At 40.7% G+C, this 23,799-nt stretch overlaps 2 protein-coding genes across 4 annotated transcripts in view; one reads left to right on the top strand and one right to left on the bottom strand.

Annotated features, from left to right (window-relative positions):
* The window catches only part of hip1 (huntingtin interacting protein 1), a 51,542-nt gene extending 34,899 nt beyond the window's left edge, over positions 1-16,643 (bottom strand). For 2 of the 3 annotated variants that reach the window (XM_034233194.1, XM_034233195.1), the window contains exon 1: positions 16,344-16,643. In XM_034233194.1, the coding sequence (XP_034089085.1) occupies positions 16,344-16,457 (114 nt within the window). In that variant the 5' untranslated portion in view covers positions 16,458-16,643. Of the gene's footprint in view, positions 1-4,137; positions 4,671-16,343 lie in introns of those variants that run through there. The other variant, XM_034233196.1, reaches the window with a different exon arrangement.
* A 4,727-nt stretch (positions 16,644-21,370) lies between these two features.
* bcl7bb (BAF chromatin remodeling complex subunit BCL7B b) lies at positions 21,371-23,773 on the top strand. Its single transcript, XM_034233221.1, has 6 exons — positions 21,371-21,521; positions 22,031-22,106; positions 22,212-22,299; positions 22,460-22,618; positions 22,841-22,944; positions 23,115-23,773. Exons 1-6 carry the CDS (start codon positions 21,409-21,411, stop codon positions 23,184-23,186), a joined length of 612 nt encoding a protein of 203 aa, XP_034089112.1. The 5' UTR covers positions 21,371-21,408; the 3' UTR covers positions 23,187-23,773.
* The last annotated feature ends 26 nt before the right edge of the window (positions 23,774-23,799 follow it).

The following is a 23,799-nucleotide window of genomic DNA, read 5'->3' as shown; positions in this document are numbered from 1 at the left end:
AATTCAGAAAAGATATTCATTGCTATCGGGATGTTAAGAGCATTCCATGGAATATAACAAAAAGTGTATCTCGAGCCGGTTTATCAAACTGTTTACTTGAAGTTAATACAACTCTCCTTACGACTCAAGATGCATAACCAAAAAGAAATGCTTGAAACCAAAAGCTAGCCTCGCCAGTGTGTTTTACTTAAACACACATGCAATGGCACTTTTTCTTACAAAAAACACATTAAGAAAATTCGATGATAAATGGCAAAGTGTTTTGGGCCCAAACATTGTTCCAAAAGTAACTCCACCCGACTCCAAAGGTCATTCCTAAGAACAGAGCCTTCTGTGTTGCTTGTTTAAAGACCATTTTCTGTTTTGCTTTTGACGTGAACTTCCGCTCCCATACAACATTCACTCGACACCTCTTGAAAAGGAGCCCGGTGGCACTGAGGAGAGGAGGGTGGTGGAAAAGGTGGTATTTTTTAGAGCAGTTATTTTTCCTGTGTACATGAATGCACGCAGGGAAAAACACAGTGAGAAGAGAAATTAGAAATCACTGGGGTCATTTTATACAGGCATCATTGGAAGAGGAAGTGAAGCAGTCTGCATATTGACATAGCGAACAGATTCTGCTTTGCAATGAATAATTCTGCTGGTAAGCGATAATGAAACCTGCCCATCTATGGTGCCTCAGCATCTATCAGCCTTATTACAATCATAAGGGCTGACGGGCCAATGGTGACTCTCAGACAGTAAGAAGCAGCTTATTTTCCACAGAATTCACAGAGGATCTTCCATCCCATGAATAACAGGACACTTGGTGATAAAGATAAGCCCAGCGGGATGAGTCCGTCCCTAAAGAGCCCATTAAAAGGCATGAAAACATAGAGCTTCAGGATATGTGACCTCAGAGCACCGGGCTTCTGTTCCTGAGGGCAGCAGTGCAGGGCAGCAGCTGGTTAAAGACACACACACACTAGGGCTGTTCAATTAATCGTATTTTAATCGCAATTACGATGTTGGCTTGCAACGATTATGAAAACAACATAATCGAAATAAAACGATTTTTCTTTTTATTATTATTTCTTTTTAATTATTTTAATAATTTGTTTTTGGTTTTTCAGTTGAATTATACTTAATGTTCAGGGTAATCAACTGTTAAAAACCTACTGTTCAAATTTTTTTAATTCAATAAATTGATGTTTTCAAAGTAAATGGACAATTGTTTTTAATAATCGAGATATCAATTATTGACCCAAATAATCGAGATTATGATTTTTGCCATCACACACACACACACACACACACACACACACACACACACACACACACACACACACACACACACACACACCACAACACACACACACCACACACACACACACACACACACACACACACACACACACCACACACACACACACCACACACACACACACACACACACACACACACACCACACACCACACACACACACACACACACACACACACACACACACACACACACACACACACCACACACACACACACACACACACACACACACACACACACACACACACACACACACACACACACACAAGGCCGGGCTCCAGCATAATTAAACTCTCAGGCCCACACCCCTGTGGCAGGTTTATGGGCCTCTCCTAATAGGAAGGCTTTTTGCAGCCTCGTGTGAAGGAGCTTTGGCTCCAAAGCTCAACTTCCTGCAGGACCGGTGATGTCATGAGGACACGTTATAAAAGGAACATCTGTGCAGCTCAGCGAGGCTCCTCAGCCCACTTGCTCATTACTCCCCAGCATCGAACACGCTTCCACATCACAGAGTTTGTTTGTTTTGCTAAAGACTTGATGATGGCTTATGTTGTGATCTGGCACCAATTAAACCACAACAGGAAAACTTGTGCAGCCAACAAACTGTTTACAGTGTTTGTAAGTCCTGCAGTCTGACTGACAACTGCCAGCTCAATTTGGTGAATTTGTTTAAAAAAAAAACCTCTTTGGATGTTTATAATTAAAGACTATACTGAAGGTATGAGGCAAAAGAAAGGAGGTCTATCGTGGATAAGACAGCTCTCTCTTCTGTACATGTGCTTATGCAAAATGTAAAGGTTTCAATATAACAATACAAAAGTCTGATATTGCAATGTTTTAATAATTGCATTTATTATAAATAAACCTTTTTTCTTCATTGTAGCCAAACCTATGCATTTCTGTTTACTTCTACATTAAAGGCTCAGATTAACTATTCATTTTATGATATATTGTCTAACAGCTCAAGTTAAGCAAATTCTATATGAATTATGTTCAAATGTATTCTCTGTCGGTTTATAAAACTTAGAAAAAGTATTTTACATGTATAGCTTAAAGTAGCAATGTGACAATCAGTATCAACAGCATAAAAAGGCAAGAAGTGCCAAAGCAGACTGTGCTGCTTATCTCTCTTCTGACACTTAAGAGATTGTTGAAACTTGGAAGTGTTTTGTAAGAAATCTGGACTGCTACATTTTCAGATAACTCCATCTCCAAATGCGACAGGTGCAGTACACCTAAGGTCTTAATACAGCAGGTTAACTCAACTATTGTGGCTACTGTGGTACAATACAAAAAAACTCACAATTCACAGCCATTACAAGGAAAAGGATTGTTAATATGTTTGCCACTCAGCAAGCAACTCTGGACTTACAGTATACACAACGTGGGAATGTAGAGTCTGCATCTATTTGGACTTTGTTTTCATACCAGCCTGTCTCACTACATGCCAAACAGCCAAAACATAGCGACGGAAAGAAGTCAGAAACCAACCAAGGATAACAGCTTTGAAGAACTGTGTTAGATTCTCTGATACGGTTTCCCAAATAACATCAAGAGATTCGTCTCAAATAACCAGTGAAGTGCAACTGAATGAAGATCCGCAGGAAGATATTTTCCAACACTCCACCTACACCATGTCTGCACTACATGCCCCCACTGACTTCATGTGGGCAGCTAAGCTTTATTTCATAGATCAGAGTGAGTTTGCTGTTCTAGTTATCAAAATAAATGGATTGGCTTCCGTACCTCTATAACAATGAGCTAATCTGAATGTTTCTACTTAGCATTTTCTTCCAAACCAACTTTCAGAGTTTTCTTTAGCTTAGGAGAATTGGAGAGAGAACTCTTGGTGTGCTTTTATCAAACACCCTCCCCCACACCTACTATACAAGGACTTAAAGTACACCCATCCATCCATGTTGGCAGTGAAAGGCCAGTCTTGTTGCTTTGGTTGACGTGCACCTGCTCCAGTACACTTTAGCCTCTATCGCATCATTCACATCACTCTGAGTCAAAAGGAAGATAAATGCACGCAAGATTCGAGCTTGTTTAGCATTGACACAACTCTACGTATTCTTTTTACTGTCAAACTTGTGATTTACACAATATACCATCTTGTTCGACCTTAAATGCATAGCTAGTGTCTCTTTAATATGTGTAACACGCTGATAGTAACACAAAGACACACTCTGTCTTTAAGGTTGGACATCAATACAACCTGTAATTGAGATTCATGGCACATATAAGCTTTGCTGAACTTTTTTCCAATGAACCTGCAGCTGGACACTGAGCCATGAAAAGAAGAAAGCTCTGGGCAACAGAGGAGCACATCTCAGACATTTTCACTTCTTGGACCCAAAAATAGACCCAGAAGCTGCAAACCTTAATGTATTAATGCCCCATCCACAACATAAGATAAAGTAATGATTGTTACACCAGCTCTGTTTACCAGTCTTTGTACAGTGTAAGTAAAGAGAAGCCTGGGATCTCAGTGTCTTATTCTGGCTATTTCCACTACATTTAAGTGGACTCAATCTGTTCTCACATTAAGCGAGGACCCTGTGGACACACTTCAAGGATAGCTTTTTAAAACATTCATGTCTTCTTCGTCACAATACAATTCAAACTTCCCACAGACCAATTTAGCTGCAATAACCGTCAAACAAGTCCCTGCGTGCGTAGAGCATAACTTGCATGTAATCGGCCCATGTGTGTGTGTGTGCGCAACAGGACTTCTCGGACACCACCCCCACTTCCAAAAAACATGCAAAGCCTCGGTGTATCTGTTGCTGTCGGTGAAGATAACAAAACAAATCAGTTCTTAAGCACTTACAATTTTACTGAGATCCATGATCGAGATCGTCCCGGAGTGAAGATCCGTGGATCCGGAGAGCAGATATCCTAACGATTTAGTAACGGGAACGCGATTGAGGCAACAAATGCATTTGGGAGGAGAAGGGGGAGGTGGAGCGGGCTGTTAGCTCAACATGTGTCCCGATTTGGTATTAAAATGCTCCCCTGTCTCTCCTTCCTTCCGCGTCCCAGTTTTCTTTTTCTCTGCGAGCCCTACGTGCTCTCTTATCGGGGAGGACTTCCAGCATCCGACCGCCGAGAAGCAGAAGCTGTCCGCGGGGAAAACACAACAGGAGTACCGCTGATAAACCCCGCTCCTTCCCGCTGCACGGTGAAACCCAGCCTGCCTCTATGCATCAGCCCACATAGAGGCTAAGACGTGGGGTAGTAGAGGACCTTTATTTTGCAAATAGCCCGCTCTCTTGTCAGACAATAGTAGCATGGAGCCTGCAGAGAGGGATGGCTTAAAACCGGTGGTTCCAAAACTGGGGTCCGGGGACTGGTGGGGGTCCTATAGGAGGGGAGGTGAAGTCCAGGAAATGAGAAAACAGCTGGATTTCCTCTGTTGCTCCCTTTATCAGGGGGTGGTGTGATCTATCTGTTGATTGGGTCACCTGACCTCCAGCAGAAGACACATTATTACAACTACTTCACCAATAAAAACACTGATGCAAATATGACGCCAATATTGTCATTGATTAAAGGGTCATTTGCAAGACAAGGTGTTTAGACCCCTTTGCATCCTCTTCTGGAGACACCTCACAAACACAATATGTGAAACAAGTGGCTATTGTTGTAACACTACACAAACATATTGGTTAAAGAAAAAAATATGACAACCTATTACCTGTTTAAAGTAAGGCAATCCCTTTTTCAAAGCAAGAAGGCCTGTTTCAAATGTGAATTACCTTTGAGCAGAGGTGGGAGTGACTAAGTAGATTTACTCAAGTAGGCGACTGTACTAAAGTAAAATGTTGAGATACCTGTACTTTACTTGAGTATTTAAATGTTATGCTACTTTGTACTTCTCCTCCACTACAATTCAGAGGTAAATCGTGTACTTTTACACCACTACATTTATTTGTTACCTTTAGTTACTTTGCATATATGGATTAATGATGTGAAATATTATCAACTCTTTAATAAGACTTTAGTTACAACTGGAGTAAATTGACAAGCTACCTGGCCTGCAGTATACAAAGTCATTAAAACTAGCTTCACCTTTACCAGCTTCGATAACACTTTGATGCATCAATGACTATAATAAAAACATATAATAAATATGATTCCGAAATTGACCAATTTGTATAATAAGTACTTTTACTTTTGGTACTTTAAGTATATTTTGATATCAAAACTGTGGTACTTTTACTTGAGTAACCTTTTGAATGCAGGACTTTTACTTGTAACAGAGTATTCCTACACTCTGGTACTTCTACTTTTACTCAAGTACAAGTTCTGAGTACCTCTCCCACCTCTGCCTTTGAGTCATATTTTGTGTGTGTGTGTGTGTGTGTGTGTGTGTGTGTGTGTGTGTGTGTGTGTGTGTGTGTGTGTGTGTGTGTGTGTGTGTGTGTGTGTGTGTGTGTGCGTGTAGTAATATTATGCTTATGGGAACACATGAAGCTTTGAAATGAGCATGCTTTAAAGGTGCAAAGGAGGGAAAGCTCATCTTCCATCATGAGAGCAATTCTAGGTAACTGATGCCCCCATCTGGTTTCTCTGAGACTGTCAACCTTCAATTTAATGTGAACCATAGGCATCACGCAAGTACATGTTTTACTAAAGTTAACATAAAGGCCTTTGTCACAGAAGACACTTGGACATGTAGGAAAATGTGTAGATTAAAAATGAAAATAGTTGACAGCAGAATAAAAATGTAGCGGCTTCAGTTTCAACATTGTTGTAAATAATGAATGCACTAATCCAATTTATGTACCTTTATAGCTAGAGTGCTATCAGACCTTTTTGTAACCAATTGTATTATAATCGTTGAACAGAAGACACTTATGTATTCACTGATATAGTTTAAAAAGACATTTAGCAAATGTGGAATCCAGCCACAGACAAACAAGTGCCTTACACTTTTCCTCCCACTTCTTCAACCCCTAGAGACCATTGTATTCCTCATGGGGGTGGTAAGTTTATAACTATCACCCACATCATTTGTTGTTTACCCTGCATGCTGGATGCCTTCACACACACAGTATTATGCTGACGATTGTCTGGGACATTTCCTGGAGTTACTGTGAGAAAGGATATGACATGAGATGTGGACGGACAGATGCTTACAAGAGCTCAGGGTTGACAATCATTGCTATAATATATTAGATCTAAGTTAAGGTAAGATGTGATTTGTTGATCCCAAATTGGATAATTGTATATACTACATTCTGTATACCTCTTTTGATAAAAAAATGATAAAAACACATTTCAATTAAATGCTGTCCAGTTCGAAACCACCACTAGTTACATTGACACCTCTAAGCGTGTGTATACGAAAAGGGACCATTACAGGTTTTCTAAAGGTAAATTCAACTGTAAAGGTTTAGCTAATAAAGTGTTCAAAGAGTGTTTATTTAAATAACCAGAACAAAATTGATGTGTATTACACTGCACATGTGAAAATTGACATTCAAATAGCAGCAATTTGATACATAATGTGTTATATTTTGGGGGTTTTAAGTGAAGGATAAAGCTTGAAAGATTAAATATTTGTATTATTATAAGGAGTAATAGCTGTATAAGGTTTTGTAATCCAAAGTAGTTGTTTTACATTTGTTATGTAGCCCTCACCAAGTTTAAATTCAGTCCAAAGCTTCTCTATACAATCACAGGACATCAGCTGATCGACCGAGGCCAGGCCAGCCACAATAATCAATATGCTACTCATTATACCATCGGGGCTGCGCATTAAAACTCCAGGCTGCTCAACATAAACTGTCTGTCTCCAGACAATACTGGCTCTTTTCCACAGAGTCTCTTCCCTTCCTGGTACGGCGTGGGCCCATCGTTGTGAGGGCAGCAGCCTCACAGAGCATTTCTCACATACAGCGGTCCCACTCTGTCTCTGCCTGGCTTCTCAGTCAAACACTCAAAACCCCTTCCCCTTTTTAATAAAAGTTTAAAATATGTCATTTTAAATTATGGTTAAAATCTTCATCTTCACATTCCAATTAGGTTCTCAAAAATCTGATGAAGCATTAATGACACATCTTCACTGAGACAAATGAAAATTAGGTTTGTGGATTAAGTTTAAATGAACTTGCCCATTTAGGCTGGAAACAACTAATGATCATATAATTTCTTCAGGTAAAAAGGTTGACGTCTCACACTCTTTTATGTTGGATGATTTTCAGTGTTTAACAGCAACAGAGAGATTTGATTGTGAAAGTCCAGGTAGAATTAAAGTGTCAATACCGAACACAGTTGTTATAAGAGAAAAATATTGCTGTCTAAAGGAAATGTGCAAATTCCTAACTGTGGTACGACAGATGTATTTGGGATATTCAGCTGATACCCCTTATACCATTATTTTCTCTATTAGGTATAACTTTAAAAAGGTAATTGCAGTAATAAAAGTGATCCACATTAATGTCCTTTGAACCCAAACATGGTATCTGTGGAGCACAGGGGTTAAAGTCCATAGATGTCTCTTCCCCAAACACTAGACAGACTGACTAAGGTTGTGTAGTGCCTTAGGCAGACTGTGTGTATAAAAAAACGCAAAACCTCAATAAAAAGCTGATCCAGCATTTTGTACACGTTTCTACCATCTGTACATGCTATAGGATTCTTTGGCTCAGACGTCTGACACATTTCTGCTTGTGTCCTCTGTCCTTATTTCAGGGGATTCACCCTCTCAATCAATAAATGTACTAGTTTTGGTCTTTTTTGACTAAAATGTCTGTAGTCGAGGACAGCCCTACCTATTTTGGCCATAAAAAAGCGATCCCTTCAAATGTCATTACAAAGTGTTTTGACACAACTTATAATTGTAAAATATACACATTAGCAGAGGTGGGACCAAGTCATTGTTTTGCAAGTCCGAGTCAAGTCTCAAGTCTTTGCGCTCAAGTCCGAGTCAAGTCTTAAGTCTTTGCGCTCAAGTCAAGTCAAGCCCAAGTCAAGTCTCAAGTCAGGATGGGCAAATTCAAGTCAAGTCCAAGTCCTAAACTTTGACAAAACGAGTCTTAAACAAGTCATTATGTGCTTTTCACCAAATGTAATGACATCGATCAACAGAATAATACTTAATAATCAAACTGCTCTTTATTAGTCACATTAATAATTTAATAATCCATTTTTTCTATGCTGGTAAAGTGTTTTTTTCTATTTTAAGAGGGATCAGTAAGGTAAGGGTACCGTGACGGTTTGATTCAGAAGGAGTTTAATGTATAAGATCCCTGATATTGAGGTAACCAGAATGTTTATTTCCACTGTGTGCAACATGTTATAAAGGACCCACAATCTATCTTTATGCAAGGGATAATGTGCAGTGAGGCTATGGGGAAAAGAACACCTGAATCTAGATCCCTCTGCAGCAGGGGCGGATCTACCGGGGTGGCATGGGGTGGCAACTGCCACCCTAAACAATAGCCTTGCCACCCCAGTTGGCATCTTTGTTTTGAAAGAAAAGTTGTGGCTCATCGGACATTTATGAGAGAAAATCTCTAATGTCCGAGTGCAAGTGAATGCAGCACAAGACGCGAGTCTTGTAACCCCTCCCCCGGCCCTGACGCGAGAGTGGAAATATGATTGGTGGCGAATTCACTTGAACGGGGGGGACGGCGCAAAACGAGAAGCATTCGGACCCAAGCACTGAAGGAATGAGGTATTTGCGGTCTACAATGACAGAGAAGAGACTGTCAGTTTGGCTGTACTCAGCATTGAATCAAAACGCACTACAGCTGTTGATCTTAATACGTTTGTGAGGCGTTTTGCTGAACAAGAGGGTAATCGCCGCATTCAGCTGTAATAGACATGCCAACTTGATGCTCTGCTCACGGATGACTCGATGAGCATAATAAACTGTTAAGATGATGACCTTGTATGCGTGTATATATATTTTTTCTTTGAGGAGGTCTGCCCCCAAAAAACTGTTTTAAGTCCTGAGAAAGTAAAATAAGACGGTGTGTAAAACTACACTGCCCAGCCAACAGAAAGTAACCACTTTGATTTAACTAGGCCAGTAGGTAAGGACCTTCCACTGGATAATAACTGCAGCGATGTTTTAGCTGAATACACGTTTTTTAACCCTAACTGATGCAGTTAGTCACTTCTTTAATGTTTGTTCTTTCTGATGTAAAGTCAAGGTTGTAACTGTATATCAATAATGATATAATTACTTGTTTTTCAAATTTGAAGGAGGGTGAGCAAGCATCTTGATGAACATTCATCATTAACTCCTCCAAAAAATATAGTTTATTCAATACTAAATGAATATGTGAATCATAACAGTTCTTCACTATATCTGTAAAGCGTCTTTGAGCACCTGTAAAAGCGCTAACAAATTAAATCTATTATTATTATTATTTATTAACAGTGATTGACAGCTGATAGGAATAATATGATTGTTAATAGTATCATATTCATTCAGACAAACATCGATGAGACAGTTAATTAATGTACTTATTGCAGCAGTCTTCATAGATTTGGTACCCCTGCTGGTCTAAGAGTGAGATAAACTCATTCAGTTATTGTTCAGTTAAAATTCATTAAATTACGTTTGCCACCTTATATATGTATATGTAAGGCTTTACTGATGTGCCACAATAATATCACCTATGTCATTGAGTTAAAATATTAATATTGTGGCTTTCCAAGTTAACATTGATTGTAGGGGTGTAACGGTTCACAAACATTTCGGTTCGGTACGTACCTCGGTTTTTAGGTCACGGTTCGGTTCGGTACGTTTTCGGTACAGCAGAAAAAATTATCACAAAACATTAAATATATATATATATTTTTTTAATTATTATTAAACTGTGAATAATGTATTCAAATAAATACAAAATATAATAAAATAAACATTAAGGTGCAGCATTTCGATGAACTGAAATAATCTGTATTTGTACTAGTACCTAAGCAGCCAGTTTGACATTATGACTTGCTTGTCATTGTATTTTCATGTTTTTTTAAAGAAAAATTAACTTGTCCACATTGCTTGCTGAAAGGGCAGATCTGCTGGCACTAACAATGTCTCCTGCTGTGGAGAACACCCTCTCTAGGGACAGAGGTAGCAGATACAGCCAGATAGCGCTTTGCTAACACGGCAACATAAGGATATTTGGCGTTTGTAATAGCTTTGGCTCGGTCTGAACTCTCTGCGAGTGGTGGAGGCTTAAATGCGAGTGGGAGTTGGGTTTGCACTTCAGTCTTTTTTCTTTGGTACCGGTGATATTCACGTTCGGGTGATGCCTTTTCAAATTAGTGTGCAAGTTTTATGTATTGCCAGCCGCGTAACCAATTTTAGTTGAACAATGCCGACAAACAGCTTTGGTTCGGTCCACCTGTCTTTGTCCGTCATCCTTGTACGTAACTGCGAAACCAAAATGTTCCCAAACCGGAGACTTCAATGATGCTGGAGGATTTTCGAGCTCAACTATATCTGCGTTCGCCATTTCGACAGTTCCTCAAATGACTGACTAAATTTGAACGCATCCCTCTGACCAGCTCTCATAGTATGCCTCTCGTCCAATGAAATGACTTGCTCGCTCTATGATATATACCTGAGATTACTTCCAGAAAGTTGTTCATGTTCTCAATTTTTTACGTTTAACGCTATATTCGTTCGGTACACACGTGTACCGAACCAAAGAGCCCGTACCGAATAATTTCAGTATGGGTACGTGTAACATTACACCCCTAATTGATTGATATGATTGCGATTTAAATCAGCATATACTTCTGGCAGGGGATGCCACCCCTCAAAATCTCCTGCCACCCTCTTGCCACACCATGAATATTTGTCTAGATCCGCCCCTGCTCTGCAGGTGTACTTTTGTACTTTTACTTATAACATTTTGAATGCAGGACTTTTTATTGTAACCGAGTATTCCTACACTCTGGTACTTTTGTACTCAAGTACAAGATCTGAACTTCTCCCACCTCTGACAGTAAATCCTGAGTGGTTACCAAAATAAAGCTAACCAAAAAAGGTTATTTTCATTTTACAAATCCTGCACACAGCTTTGCTTTCTCCAATATCATTGAAAAGCAGCCAGACGCTGCTTATTTTTCTCACTGACGGGAGTCTTCTCTTCTAGCGGCAGCTCGCGATCAGCGTGTTGGAGACCTCTGAATTAAATGATCAAGTCACCTCAAGTCAGAAGGCTCAAGTCCAAGTCAAGTCCCGAGTTTGGTGTTCAAGTCCAAGTCGAGTCGCAAGTCTTTTGTGATTTTGTCAAGTCGAGTCTCAAGTCATCAAATTGGTGACTCGAGTCCAAGTCATGTGACTCGAGTCCACACCTCTGCACATGAGTATAGTGATATATTTCTTTCTGCCATATCGTTCAGCCATAGTCCCTGCAGATTGTACATGACTGAGGAATGTATTGTATTCAAATGATTATTTGAAATGAGGCCACTCATGTTGCAGCAGGCTAATTTATATACCACGTGCTCACATCCACGATGTAGGTTTCAGTCTGACTTTTGACCTTTGCTGCATGTGAAACAAAAAGCAACACTCCATCTCTGTCTCGCTCCCTTTCCGTTTTACTGTCCTGTAAAACAGACGAGAACTCCAAAACAATCTGTATATCAAAGCCATTGTTAATGCCGCCAGGAACTCATCGGTGCACTTTGTTCCACTTACTGACCTGTCACTCATGTCCAGCTCTATTATTCCACAGCCAGTCAGTGCAATGAGGCCACAAACCACCGCCTGCTGTTTCTGCTGCCTCAGTGCTTTTAATGGTCTCGCTTTCATGCTTGCATGCTCGTCTGTGAGTGTACTGCATGTATGCGGATATCCCTTCATAACTTCCCTGCATTTTTAATTACAGGATGTAAAAGAAGCAAAGGAACACTCAAGACAATGAGCAATGGAGGGGAGGACAACAAGGCAAGGAGAAAGACAAAGACAGTGGAGAAAGAGAGGCAGAGAGACGGGGTGGTTAAAAGATTATTGTCTATGTCCGCCCTGCTGAGCCCTGCTTGTGCCCGAGGGCCAGGCCCTACTCCTCCCCTGAATTCCACAGCTGCCAGGCCACCAAAGAGCACTAAAAGAGGGTGCAGAGCGAGGGGACGAGGGGTGTCCATCACATACTGTACACCAATCAAGATTGGGGGTACATGTCCAACAATGGTTACTTCTGCAGTTGCTAAGCGGTAATACGTTTTGGAGTGATCTATTCATTTGATAAGATGGAAATGATCATTTACATTTTCTAAAGTATTCCGATTGAGCACACATTATGTCAGCTCTCACACCTAACCATCATGTGTTGCAATATAGAGTGCGTAAAAAAGCACACAGGCAAAGTTGAAAAGGTTTGCTAAAAAGTATTGAATAAACAGATTAAATCGTTAGCTAAGGGATGCACAATATTGGATTTGACCAATATCTGATATTCACAACTCCATTTGGCGATACTGCTATATAAGGGTATTTATTTTGAATAGCAGAGCACATCAAGTCTGTACTGTTTTGGAATTAACATGATATTACTCCTACTCTAAATTAGTACAAATGCTTTACATATTTCAGCTTGAACTCAATAAGACATTGACTGAATTAATAAATAAAAAATAGCAGCATTATGTAGCTATTTAAAAAGAAATTAATGAATGAAAACTACGCTTAATCTGAGCTGCAACCCTGTTACAGCCAGGTGATGTACAAACAAACGCACTATTCCTACGGGCAAAAAATATAAGAAGCTTCAGTCCGAATGTTGCCTCTTTTTAAGACCAATGAACGAGGCTGAAAGACTGACAGGCCTATATCCTAAAAGACAGACTAAAATATGAGAAATAGATTTCTTTATGCTAAATGGAACCTCCCCACTGCATACATACTTGTTGCACATCCTTAGTCAACAGTTTGTGTTGCATGCAGAAATGGTTAATGTTTATATTCAACCCTTTATGGGCAGCTGACATGCCTTGATTGTGCATATCTATTAAATAATGTCTATATTAATTTATGTAATTAATGTCTGAACACACTCTATCTATCAATGGTTCAAATGGTTAGATAAACCTGAATAGTTTGAGAGTTTCTGCTACTCTAATATAGCAGAATTGCTATCTCGACCAACCATAATGACAGTTTAATGAGTGACTATACTATACTGTTCATTCACATCAACTGCCAAAAGTGCATCTTGTCAAATAAAGATACAAATAGGAAGAGTTGCATCCGTGGGGACAAATAAATGAGAAGGAGGCGGCAGCTGGCAGCTGTTCTTATTTTAAGGCCTTCAGTAAGTAACATACAATGTGGTGTGGCTGATGGGCTCATGCTGCATATGTCCCAGCTGAGAGACTGGTGCCCCTGAAGTTTTCCACAAGTACTAATTATGGTTCGTATGGGTCCAGAGATTACTACCTACACCAGCTTCAAAATGAAAAACCTCCCATGGCCTGTGACAGCTTGGAAATAGTTCCACAATCTATGATGGAGTTGGCATGTCTGACATTTTAGAGCCTTAAGATAAAGATTACAACATACTGTACGCAATGTTTAGTCCTAGCTTGTTATTTACTTGTTTGTTTTTACTTCTTTGAGAACACAATAGAAGACTAAAACAAGTTTGAGACAAACAGACCACAGATTAAATCCCCTAAACTCTAAATTAAAGAGTCAGCTGCTATTATGAGTCCAAACATGTCATTAAAAGCAAGAGTTGTGTGCTATCCGGCTGCTATGGTTCGTTCTTTTTATAACCCCGTGTGGACACTATGACAGACAGGATTTTGAACACACCCTGGTTGTTTACCCAACTCAACAGAGGGATAGGCGAGCACTTCCCAGAATCAGCGTTTTACATAACTAGGGATTTAAAGTAGGCGACCCTGCTGTCTGCAGTGCACACTGCTTACTGTGTATTCATATGCTTGTAACTGTAGAACATTGAATTCAGGTTGCATGTTGAAGGACAGACTGTATGATCTACTCACCCTTTGTACTGTCATACTGCTAAGTGATTTCTACACACATGCAAAGAGCTGCCCTCAATTAAAGAAACTTTTAGTGGATGAACAATCATACTATTTTAGCAACTAATCAAAAACTTACATTTTAGAAAGATCATGAAGACTGTGTCCTATAAAACCACTTTAACAGATTACCATACCATGTTCACAAGTTTCTTATGTCATTCAGCTTTAAAAAAAATATGACATATCTAATAAATAAATCTCAGTTCACTAAAACCAAAACGATCAATTACTCCACAAGTCGAATTTATATATATAAATAAAGGTTATTCCGCTACTATTTGGTTATCACACTCACATAATAGCTCCCAACTTCGATATCTCTAAAAGTTGATTTTCTAAGTGTTCTGTCAGTAAAAATATGGAAAAACCAAAAAAACGGTACATTATTGCTGAAAAGAGAAGGCTGGAGACATGCAGACAGGCAGATATGCAGGCAGACAGGAGGTGAAAGCCAGCCAGCCACCCAGCAGATTTAGGCAGCTTTACAGCACAACAGATCAGATGCGATTATCTCTCGCTGATCCCTGTAAAGTAGACAGCAGATTCATTGATTCCAACACCGCCTGCTCTGGATCCCCCATGTCAAAAATCAACTGCACCTGAAAAAAGGAAACTAACAGTAAAAAGCTACAGAAGCACTCTCCTCAATCACGGCATTACAGAAGAGAAAGCTTTTGTCATTGGAATCAGGAACAAAACGCTCATGCTTTTGGAACATAAATATCAGCGATTCAAACTTGGATTTTTTTTTCATGAATATTTTCACCCTCGTTTGAAAGAGCCATTGCCACAACATATGTTATCAGACCTTAAAAAACTAATGTGAATCTATAAGGAATTAATCCGTTTTTTTGTTATGCAATTGCAATATGATTCAAGACACTGAAGGGAAGGGTAATATTTGCATCATTATTCACATTTCATTGAAACACATAGTTGCTCAGCCCTAAAATGTGTTGTAACCTGGACAGCTTTGACACACTTCCAGAGGATGTGTGATATCAGGAGCCTTTCAGTGACCTAGTGACCAGACTTGGCTCACATAAAGCCATGCATTCTCCCAGCAACTAATCCATGCTGCTACTGTCACGGATGAGAGAGACGTGGGGTACTGAGAGTAGGGGGGGGGGGGGGGGGGGGACCCAGAAATGCCAAATACATACTGTTCAATTTAGCAAGGAGAAGCACGTTGCCACACTACCACAACAGTTGGTGCTGCCTTGATTCATCTGACCTACTTTCGCCTGCCCCCTCTTCCCTCCCCTGTTCCTGTTGTGGGGAGAGGGGAGGGAAGACCACCAGGCAGGAAGCAGCAGGATCACAGCACAGCAGCAGCCTACATAATGTACATACATATGCTCACTGGGAGAGCACTTCATGCAAAGTCAGATGTAGCTCTGGAAGATACACAGCATTCATTATTCATCAGCAGTCATGGTGGAAAACTAAGCACAACAAACCAAAAAAAAGAAAAAGTCCATAGCCTATCTCCTTTTTAGATCTCATCTTGGTCATACCATCATCCCATGACTGAAGGCCTACAGAAGGCACTGACAGCCTGTCATACATGACATAGCTCCACAAAGCTTCAGCTCTCCTCCCTCTTGTCTGGTTTATTCTGCAGATAGCAGTTATAATTCAAAAGGCCATTGACCTACATTTCAACAGCTCTTTTGTTGTACAGTGGACTCATTGGTATCTCTGCTGATCCCAGACACACTCAGGGAGAACAACACTGGAACAAATCATTACCTGGATCAAATGTAAAAACAGTAAAGTATCAAAAACGAAGGAATTCCTGCAAAATGTGTGTGTTTTTTTTAGGATCCTTAGCTGCAATCTGGACTAGAGACAACATCTCGAAACGCATAGTGCGATTAAGAGCAGACAGAAAACATCCCGACATGACTACTATCCCCCACCCACCTTAAAAGTGGCTCAAAGCCAGGGTCTTCATCCAACGCTTTAAAGAAAATCAAGCTATCATTACTTTAATGTGACAACTGTGCTCCATACCTGGCCTCTCTCAAAGTTTTCCTTCTCCAGCTCCAGGCTGTTTGCCCCAGTCCGGCGGATCACTTTGGGGATAGCGTTGGGTACTTGCTGCATGGAGCTTTTCACTCGATCCATTGTCGTATTTTTTCCACAACGGCGAGACAAAACTAAAACGTTCACCCGATAATCACGCTAAACTGTAAAAAATAAAATAAAATAAAAGCTGAACTAACTATGGCGGGCAGCAGTCCATGCTGTGCTGGACTCGTCGCCCCGTTCCCTGGATCATTTGGTCTCTCCGTCCAACACCCAGTCAATGACAGCATTCTGAACCTAACCAGCGTAAAGCCCACCAGGCTTACTGGAAGTGGACCATTCAGCTTTTCAAAATAAAGTTCCTAATGGCCTCCTTATGGCCTCCTTATGGCTCTCCTTATGGCAGAGGTGAAGGAAGTAGTCAGATCGTGTAGGCCTACTTAGTATTATTTATTTACTTTACACAATTATGTAATCCAATGCCATTGTGTCTGTAGTATGTTTCTATATATTTGTGTAGCTGAGTGAGATTGCATATTGTATTCAATATAATCATTATTTGTGTTATATTGTGTATTAATTAAATACTCTAGTGAGTCCTCTCTATTGTGAATTTGTATACTTGCTGCTAATGTTTATTTTTATTATAATTTTATATTAGGCCTATTGTATATTTTAAATATGTTTAATTCGTGTAAAGCTTGACAACAATGCTGCCCTGACAAAATAAGTTCCAAATGTGGGATAAATTAAGTATCTATCTATCTATCTATCTATCTATCTATCTATCAAAGTACCAACAGTAAAAGTAGGCTACTCATTATGCATATTGGTCCATTTCAGAATAATATATTATATGTTTTGATTATAATTATTCATGCACTAATGTTTTTATCAAAGCTTGTACAGCTGATGAATTGCAACTCTCAGGGAATATATTATACAAACACTTCAACTCTTAATGAGGACCTCAAGAAAACCAGAAGTGATGTGTGCAATACATTGCAGGAACTTGACAGAACTTGTTAAATGTCTTTAAAACTCTCCTTTTTAAATGAAGCTGCACAAAACACACGCCTTTCATTCAAAGCTTGTAGGCATTAGATATTAGACATATCTAGTAAAAATAACCGTACATTTTTATATCGTATTTTCAGACTGTATTGGAATGTTCTTCCTCTACCAAAAATGGTCACTACCGAAACAAATTGGCGGGCGCACTTCGCACGCGTACACACTAACGGTACGTCCACACAGCAGCTTTAAACAAATCTTCCAACGCTTCCAACGCTTCTCTGCCCATTGACTTTGAATGGGGATGACGTCACTTTGCCTCGCTTTTCGCCGAACTGCATTGTGGGGGAGCAAAGCGAAGATTTCCAGGTGCTCTTCTCGAGTTCCCCCTCTAGTCCCTTCCCAAGTCCCTTCTCTAGTCCCTTCCCTAGTCTCTCCTCTGGTCACTTCTCTAGTCCCTTCTCTAGTCCCTTCTCCAGTCCCACCTCTAGTCCCTTCTCAAGTCCCTCCTCTAGTCCCTCCTCTCTCCTCTAGTCCCTCTTCACTCCTCTAGTCCCTCCTTTAGTCACTTCTCTAGTCCCTTCTCAAATCCCAACTCTAGTCCCATCTCAAGTTCCCTCTCGAGTCCCCTCTCGAGTCCCCTCTCCAGTTTCTTCTCAAGACCCCTCTCCAGTTCCCTCTCGAGTCCCCTCTCCAGTTTCCTCTCAAGTCCCCTCTCAAGTCATCCCTCGAGTTCCCTCTCAAGTCACCTCTCGAGTTCCCTCTCAAATCCCCTCTCGAGTCCTCTCTCGAGCCCCCTCTCGAGTCCCCTCTCGAGTTCCCTCTCAAATCCCCTCTCGAGTCCTCTCTCTCGAGCCCCCTCTCTCGAGTCCCCTCTCGAGTCCCCTCTCCAGTTCCCTCTCCAGTCCCAACTCAAGTTCCTACTCAAGTCCCAATTCAAGTCCCTACTGAAGTGCCGTTGGAGGTTCCGCTGGGGGTCCTGCCAACTCCATGTTCTGTCCCGTTGGGGGTCCCGCCGACTACTCTCCTGCCGGGGGTCCTGCCAACCCTATGTCCAGTCCCGTTGGAGGTCCCGCCGACTACACTCCTGCCGGGGGTCCTGCCAACCCTATGTCCTGTCCCGTTGGGGGTCCCGCCGACTAATCTCCTGCCGGGGTTCCTGCCAACCCTATGTCCTGTGCCGATGGAGGTTCCGCTTGGGGTCCTGCCGGCTCCATGTCCAGTCCCGTTGGAGGTCCCGTCGACTACTCTCCTGCCGGGGGTCCTGCCAACCCTATGTCCTGTCCCGTTGGGGGTCCCGCCGACTGCGCTTCTGCCGGGGGTCCTGCCAATCCCGTGTCCTGTCCCGTTGGGGGTCCCACCGACTGCTCTCCTGCCGGGGGTCCTGCCAACTCCTGGTCCTCTTCCGTGGGGGATCCTGCCGAGGCCTGTCCCACCAGCTCCGGTTCTTGTCCGGCCGACACCGGGTCCTGCCCGGCCTCCGGTGCTGTCCCGTCAGCGCCTTCCTGCCCGGCCTCCGGAGCTGTCTGGTCTTCGCCCTCGAGCCCGGCCCCCTGAGTGCCGCGGTCCTCGCCCTCGGGCCCGGCCCCCTGACTCTTCCTGCCGCTGCCTTCGCCCTCGGGGCCGGCTCCCTGACTCTTCCTGCCACTGCCTTCGCCCTCATGTTCGGCCCCCTGAGTTTGCCCGCTGTGGCCTTCGCCACACCTTGGACTCTGCCTTGCCCCCGGGCCGTCCGCCCGAGTTCCCCTTTTTGAACTCTGCCTTGCCCCCGGGCCGTCCGCCCGAGACCCCATCCTTGAACTCCGCTGTGCCCCTGGGCTGTCAGCCCAAGCCCGTCCTCCAGACCCCCTCCACCGACCCTGTTGGCCCTAGTTTTGAAATGGCCATGACATGGGGGACCTTTAAGGTTACACGCCGATTTTCAAATTTTTGAACAGATTTATATCAAAAGTATGGGATATAGCTACTTGCCATTCAGCCATGAGGGACAGGGATGCAGTGTCACTGCATAGTCAAAAATGCAGGGGTGTGGCTAAAAACCAGGCCCAGACATTGGACTAAAACCCCTTGTGTTTCGGTAGTCACATGAAAACTGGGGACATGATTTTTTGATTATAGTTTTTTTAATAAAAAATAATACCCACAATAAATCTAAATATTCCAACTTCTGTTTGAATATAATCATAAATATCTTCTAAATACACCATTGAACAACATTTAAAAAAAAATTCTAAGTGTTATTTACAGAAATTGAAATGTAGATGCCAGGGTTGGGGACAGCTACTTCCCAATAGAAAGTACCCTATAAATTATGTTTTTGTATATATTAAGCTTATCACTATCTAATTGAATGCCTTGTGTTTGAATAGACCATAACATGTAAAGTTTTTGTTTTCGAATCACAATAAATGTATTACACAATTGGAACAGATGGAAAATGCAATATAAATAAAATAAGATTTGAGAATGAACTAAGAAAAAATCTGAATTAAACAGCTTCAATGTAAGGAGCATGTTACATACAAGCCAAATCCTTGAATGTTTTAATAAACATCACATTTTGCCATTAACCCACACAATGCAGAAAATCAACAAATGTGATCCCTTATGGCGTCCCGATTAGTGTTATTACAACTTGTCCAAGCAACAATACTGTTGATTCACTGTGTCACAATTCCCTGATAATTTTCAGTGAATTGTGACACAATAAGCCCTATCTGAACAGTGATACTGTACAGTATGTTCTAATGTATTGATTGTTAAGCTTATCATTCTACACATACACTCTATTGTCACTGATCCTTTTTTTACAAGGGCTTTACCCTGAAGCTATACCACTGTCAACCACACTCCAGTCTGATCAGTTTATGTAAAGTACATCCTTCTCTTGTATTACCTGGAAGATATGCAAGCTATAAATAAATTATTGTCATTGATTTTTCCTATAACTAAACTAATTAATCAAAACTGCAACAGACTCAACCTTTGTTCAGTCTCAGATTATGGAGGAGCCTGTTTGCCATGCACAGCTCAAGGCTGCCCTCTGTTGGTCAAACATGGGAACCAGGAGTAAAAACGTACATTTAATAAAAGCTTTTGTCTCAGGAGTAAAAGGAGGGCCAGCTGGAAATGTGTGTAGCAATGCATGATACCCATCACAATAAAACAAATTGTTGAGGCATTGTAAAATAACTAAAAATAACTAAAGGGAAGCAGATTTCTAGAGATGTGATGATTGATCGAAGACAACTATATTTTTAATGCAAAACAAATTACAGAAAATTATGTTTTAAGCATGTGGCAAATGGAGACTTCCTGCTTCTCTCTTGGACTTTAGACTTTGTATTGGTAAAACAAGACACTGAAAACACCCTCTTCGACCTAGTTGTCATAAACGTTATATTTTTGACATTATATTTGACATTTTATTGACCACAATTATTGTTGAATCTCTAAAAAATAATGTAATATTAATTAAGGTAGCAAGTACTCAAGTACGCACCCAGTATTGTTGTGCACTGGAAGTATCACTATGCAATATCACAATGTAAATACATACATACTTTATTTGAATGCAGTGATTTTACTAAAGGTAAAAATATATAATAACAAATTATATATTACTGATTTATTATTATTATTATTATTAATATTATTTTCATTATTAATATCGATGCAATAAAGTGATCATTACCTGAATGTCGAGCTGGAAAAGGTGGGCTAATTTAAATTACTTTATATAGTAGTAAGCAGCCTACACTACTTGATTAAATGAAATGTGATGTAAAAATGTATTTGGTAACATTCCACCACTTTAGATGAGTGCATGTAATGAACTGTAAATAATTAAAATATATATATAATTTTAAAAAAACTCTGACTGCCCATCCAATAATTACAGCAAATACAGTATGAGCGTACTGACGAGGATGAAGCCCAAAAAATAACCCTAAAAATGAGAGGTTGTAATCTCGCGAGACTACCAGTGTAACGGAGGACTGGGGCTTGGTCTTGAAGTTTTCAGATGCATCTGTAGATGAATCATAACAGCATCAAGATGTCGGGACGATCAGGCCGTGCAGAGACCCGAAGTCGGGCTAAAGATGACATTAAAAAGGTCCTGGCAGCCATCGAGAAGGTGCGCAAATGGTATGTAGGCTGTCCGGGGGACAATATGGAGGGGAATGTATTAGTAGACTCACTAGACTGTAGCCTGATTATCTGCTGCGTCGCTCAACAAACTTCAGTCGGAAAAGTTGGATGATTGACGGGGCTGCTGACCAATCATTGCCCCCGTTTGACAGCAGGGGCGGAGCTAGCTGAGTTTTTTCCGCCGATAGCTGTCAATATGGCCACAGCCTCACACGCTGCGCGCCGTAATGTAGACGACTGTCCCGTAGTCACAGACATAACAGTGACATTAATGAACACCATGATACCAATCCTCATTATATTTTCACGCCCATGCAAAGTAAGCGAGGGCTGTTAGTTAGCATAATAAGATATTTGATTAGATGTCATTTTTTGCTGTAGACAGAGAAGACACGAGCATGTAAAGCCTGTTATGTCATGTTACAAATGAATGGTTTTCTAAAGCAGATGGTGCTGACCTAAAAAAAGCTCCTTGCGAAAATAAGCAAAACTAATTTCATCTACAGGGAGAAGAAATGGGTGACAGTCGGAGACACATCTTTACGTATATTCAAGTGGGTGCCAGTAACAGAAACAAAGCAGGTGGGTGTCTGCCACGTAAAAAAAAAAAATGGCATAGCTTTTAAGGATTCACTTTTATATATCTAGTCAAAAGACTGATTTTTACAATCCCCTCCTTGTTATCAGATATATAGGACCAAATCTACAGGTGGAGATGCTCGAGGACTGAAAGATGTGGTCCTGGAAAATACCAACTCTTTACTGGATTTCACTGGTGAGTTTGTGTGTGTATTTAAAAAATAAATAAATGATGGAGCAATCCCATGCATAATGACCTGTCAAAAAGCCTAAATACTTTACAACCAAACAAAAATCCAACAAAAACATAATAAAACCATGTCACCTGATCTTAAGCACTGTGCTCTCATTCCCAGATGAAAACAGCAACCAGAGCTTTTTGTCGGACGTTTACCAGCCTAAAATGGATAACAGCAGCAGCACTTCCAGCTCGCAGCAGGTCAGCCCTCCACACACCTCCAGCCTCCGAACTGAAGACTCTCAGCCACCCATGCTGGGCCAGGAGAGTGTAGATGGTATGTGGATGGCGCTCAGACATATTTTCACTGAATTGAACACAGTATTCTGTTATTTTAAAAAGGCACAAGTGTACAAAGGTATCAGTCCTAGCGGTAATAGTAGTAGAACTGTGGAAATACTTATTGAAATAACACTAGTTGGGTCCTGTGCTGTCTCTGGATTCCTTTACTGTCAAAGCTTTCATGAGGATATATTTCCACCCTTTCTTGTTAATGCAGAGCCAGTACATTCAGGACAGGAGGGGGCTGATGAGCCTCCCACTCTCATCAAGGAAGACCTTCTTTCATCAGGAGCCATCAGACGGAAGACCCCAGACACACAGGTATATTTTTTTAAAAGGGCATCAAGGAAGACTTAAAAATGTTTTAAGAATACAATTTCAAGCATTGGGGTCTGTTGCATAGTGTTAACAATTAAGTTTTGTTTTTTTAACTTGTATTGCTTCTAACCTTCTGGACATTTTACTAACATCTTTTTATTTTAATTCAACAGGAGGAATTGGATGAAACAGGAGCACCCCCTTTAAAGAAGATATGCACAGGAGAAAATACTGTTCTGAGATAGCTCATTTAGAATAATGTTGTCAAAATGCACATGATACCTTTCCTCTGTCAGATTAGCCACGCCTTCTAAATGATTCTAAAATTCTCTTGACATATTTTCCGCAAATATTACATTCAATCAAATGAAAAAAAAGATTTCCTGCGAAATCCTTGTTTACTTTTAAAGGTCTCTAAAGTATGCCGTTTTCAATAATTTCAGAAATGAATGGAGACGATTTTCCGAACTTTGTGTGGCAAGTGACTGCCACTGAAAGCATATGTTTTAAAATTCTTAATTCACATGCTTTTGTGGCAACTAACTCTTTTCTCAGTTTCTCTTTATGCAGCTGAACCTCACTTTTGCATGTTTCAAATTCATATTGCTTTGTTGTTTAGGTTTACATGCCATTTTGAAAATGTATTAAATGTGTAGCTTTAGATTGATGTTTAGATGTGCCATTTTGTATTAAATACAACATCCTTTCTTAAACGGATATTTGTTGGCTTAAAACATGCAAGAAAAATGCTTTCTTAATATTTATGATATAATTTGCCCATGTTTATAACTGAAGCAGTTGTAAACCATAATAAATGCTACTTTCCAATGAATTTCCAATCAATCCGTTCATTGTTAC

This window comes from Gymnodraco acuticeps, unplaced genomic scaffold (genome assembly GCF_902827175.1).
Source record: "Gymnodraco acuticeps unplaced genomic scaffold, fGymAcu1.1, whole genome shotgun sequence".
Classification (NCBI taxonomy): Eukaryota; Metazoa; Chordata; class Actinopteri; order Perciformes; family Bathydraconidae; genus Gymnodraco; species Gymnodraco acuticeps.
This window is presented reverse-complemented; position numbering and strand designations above follow the sequence as displayed.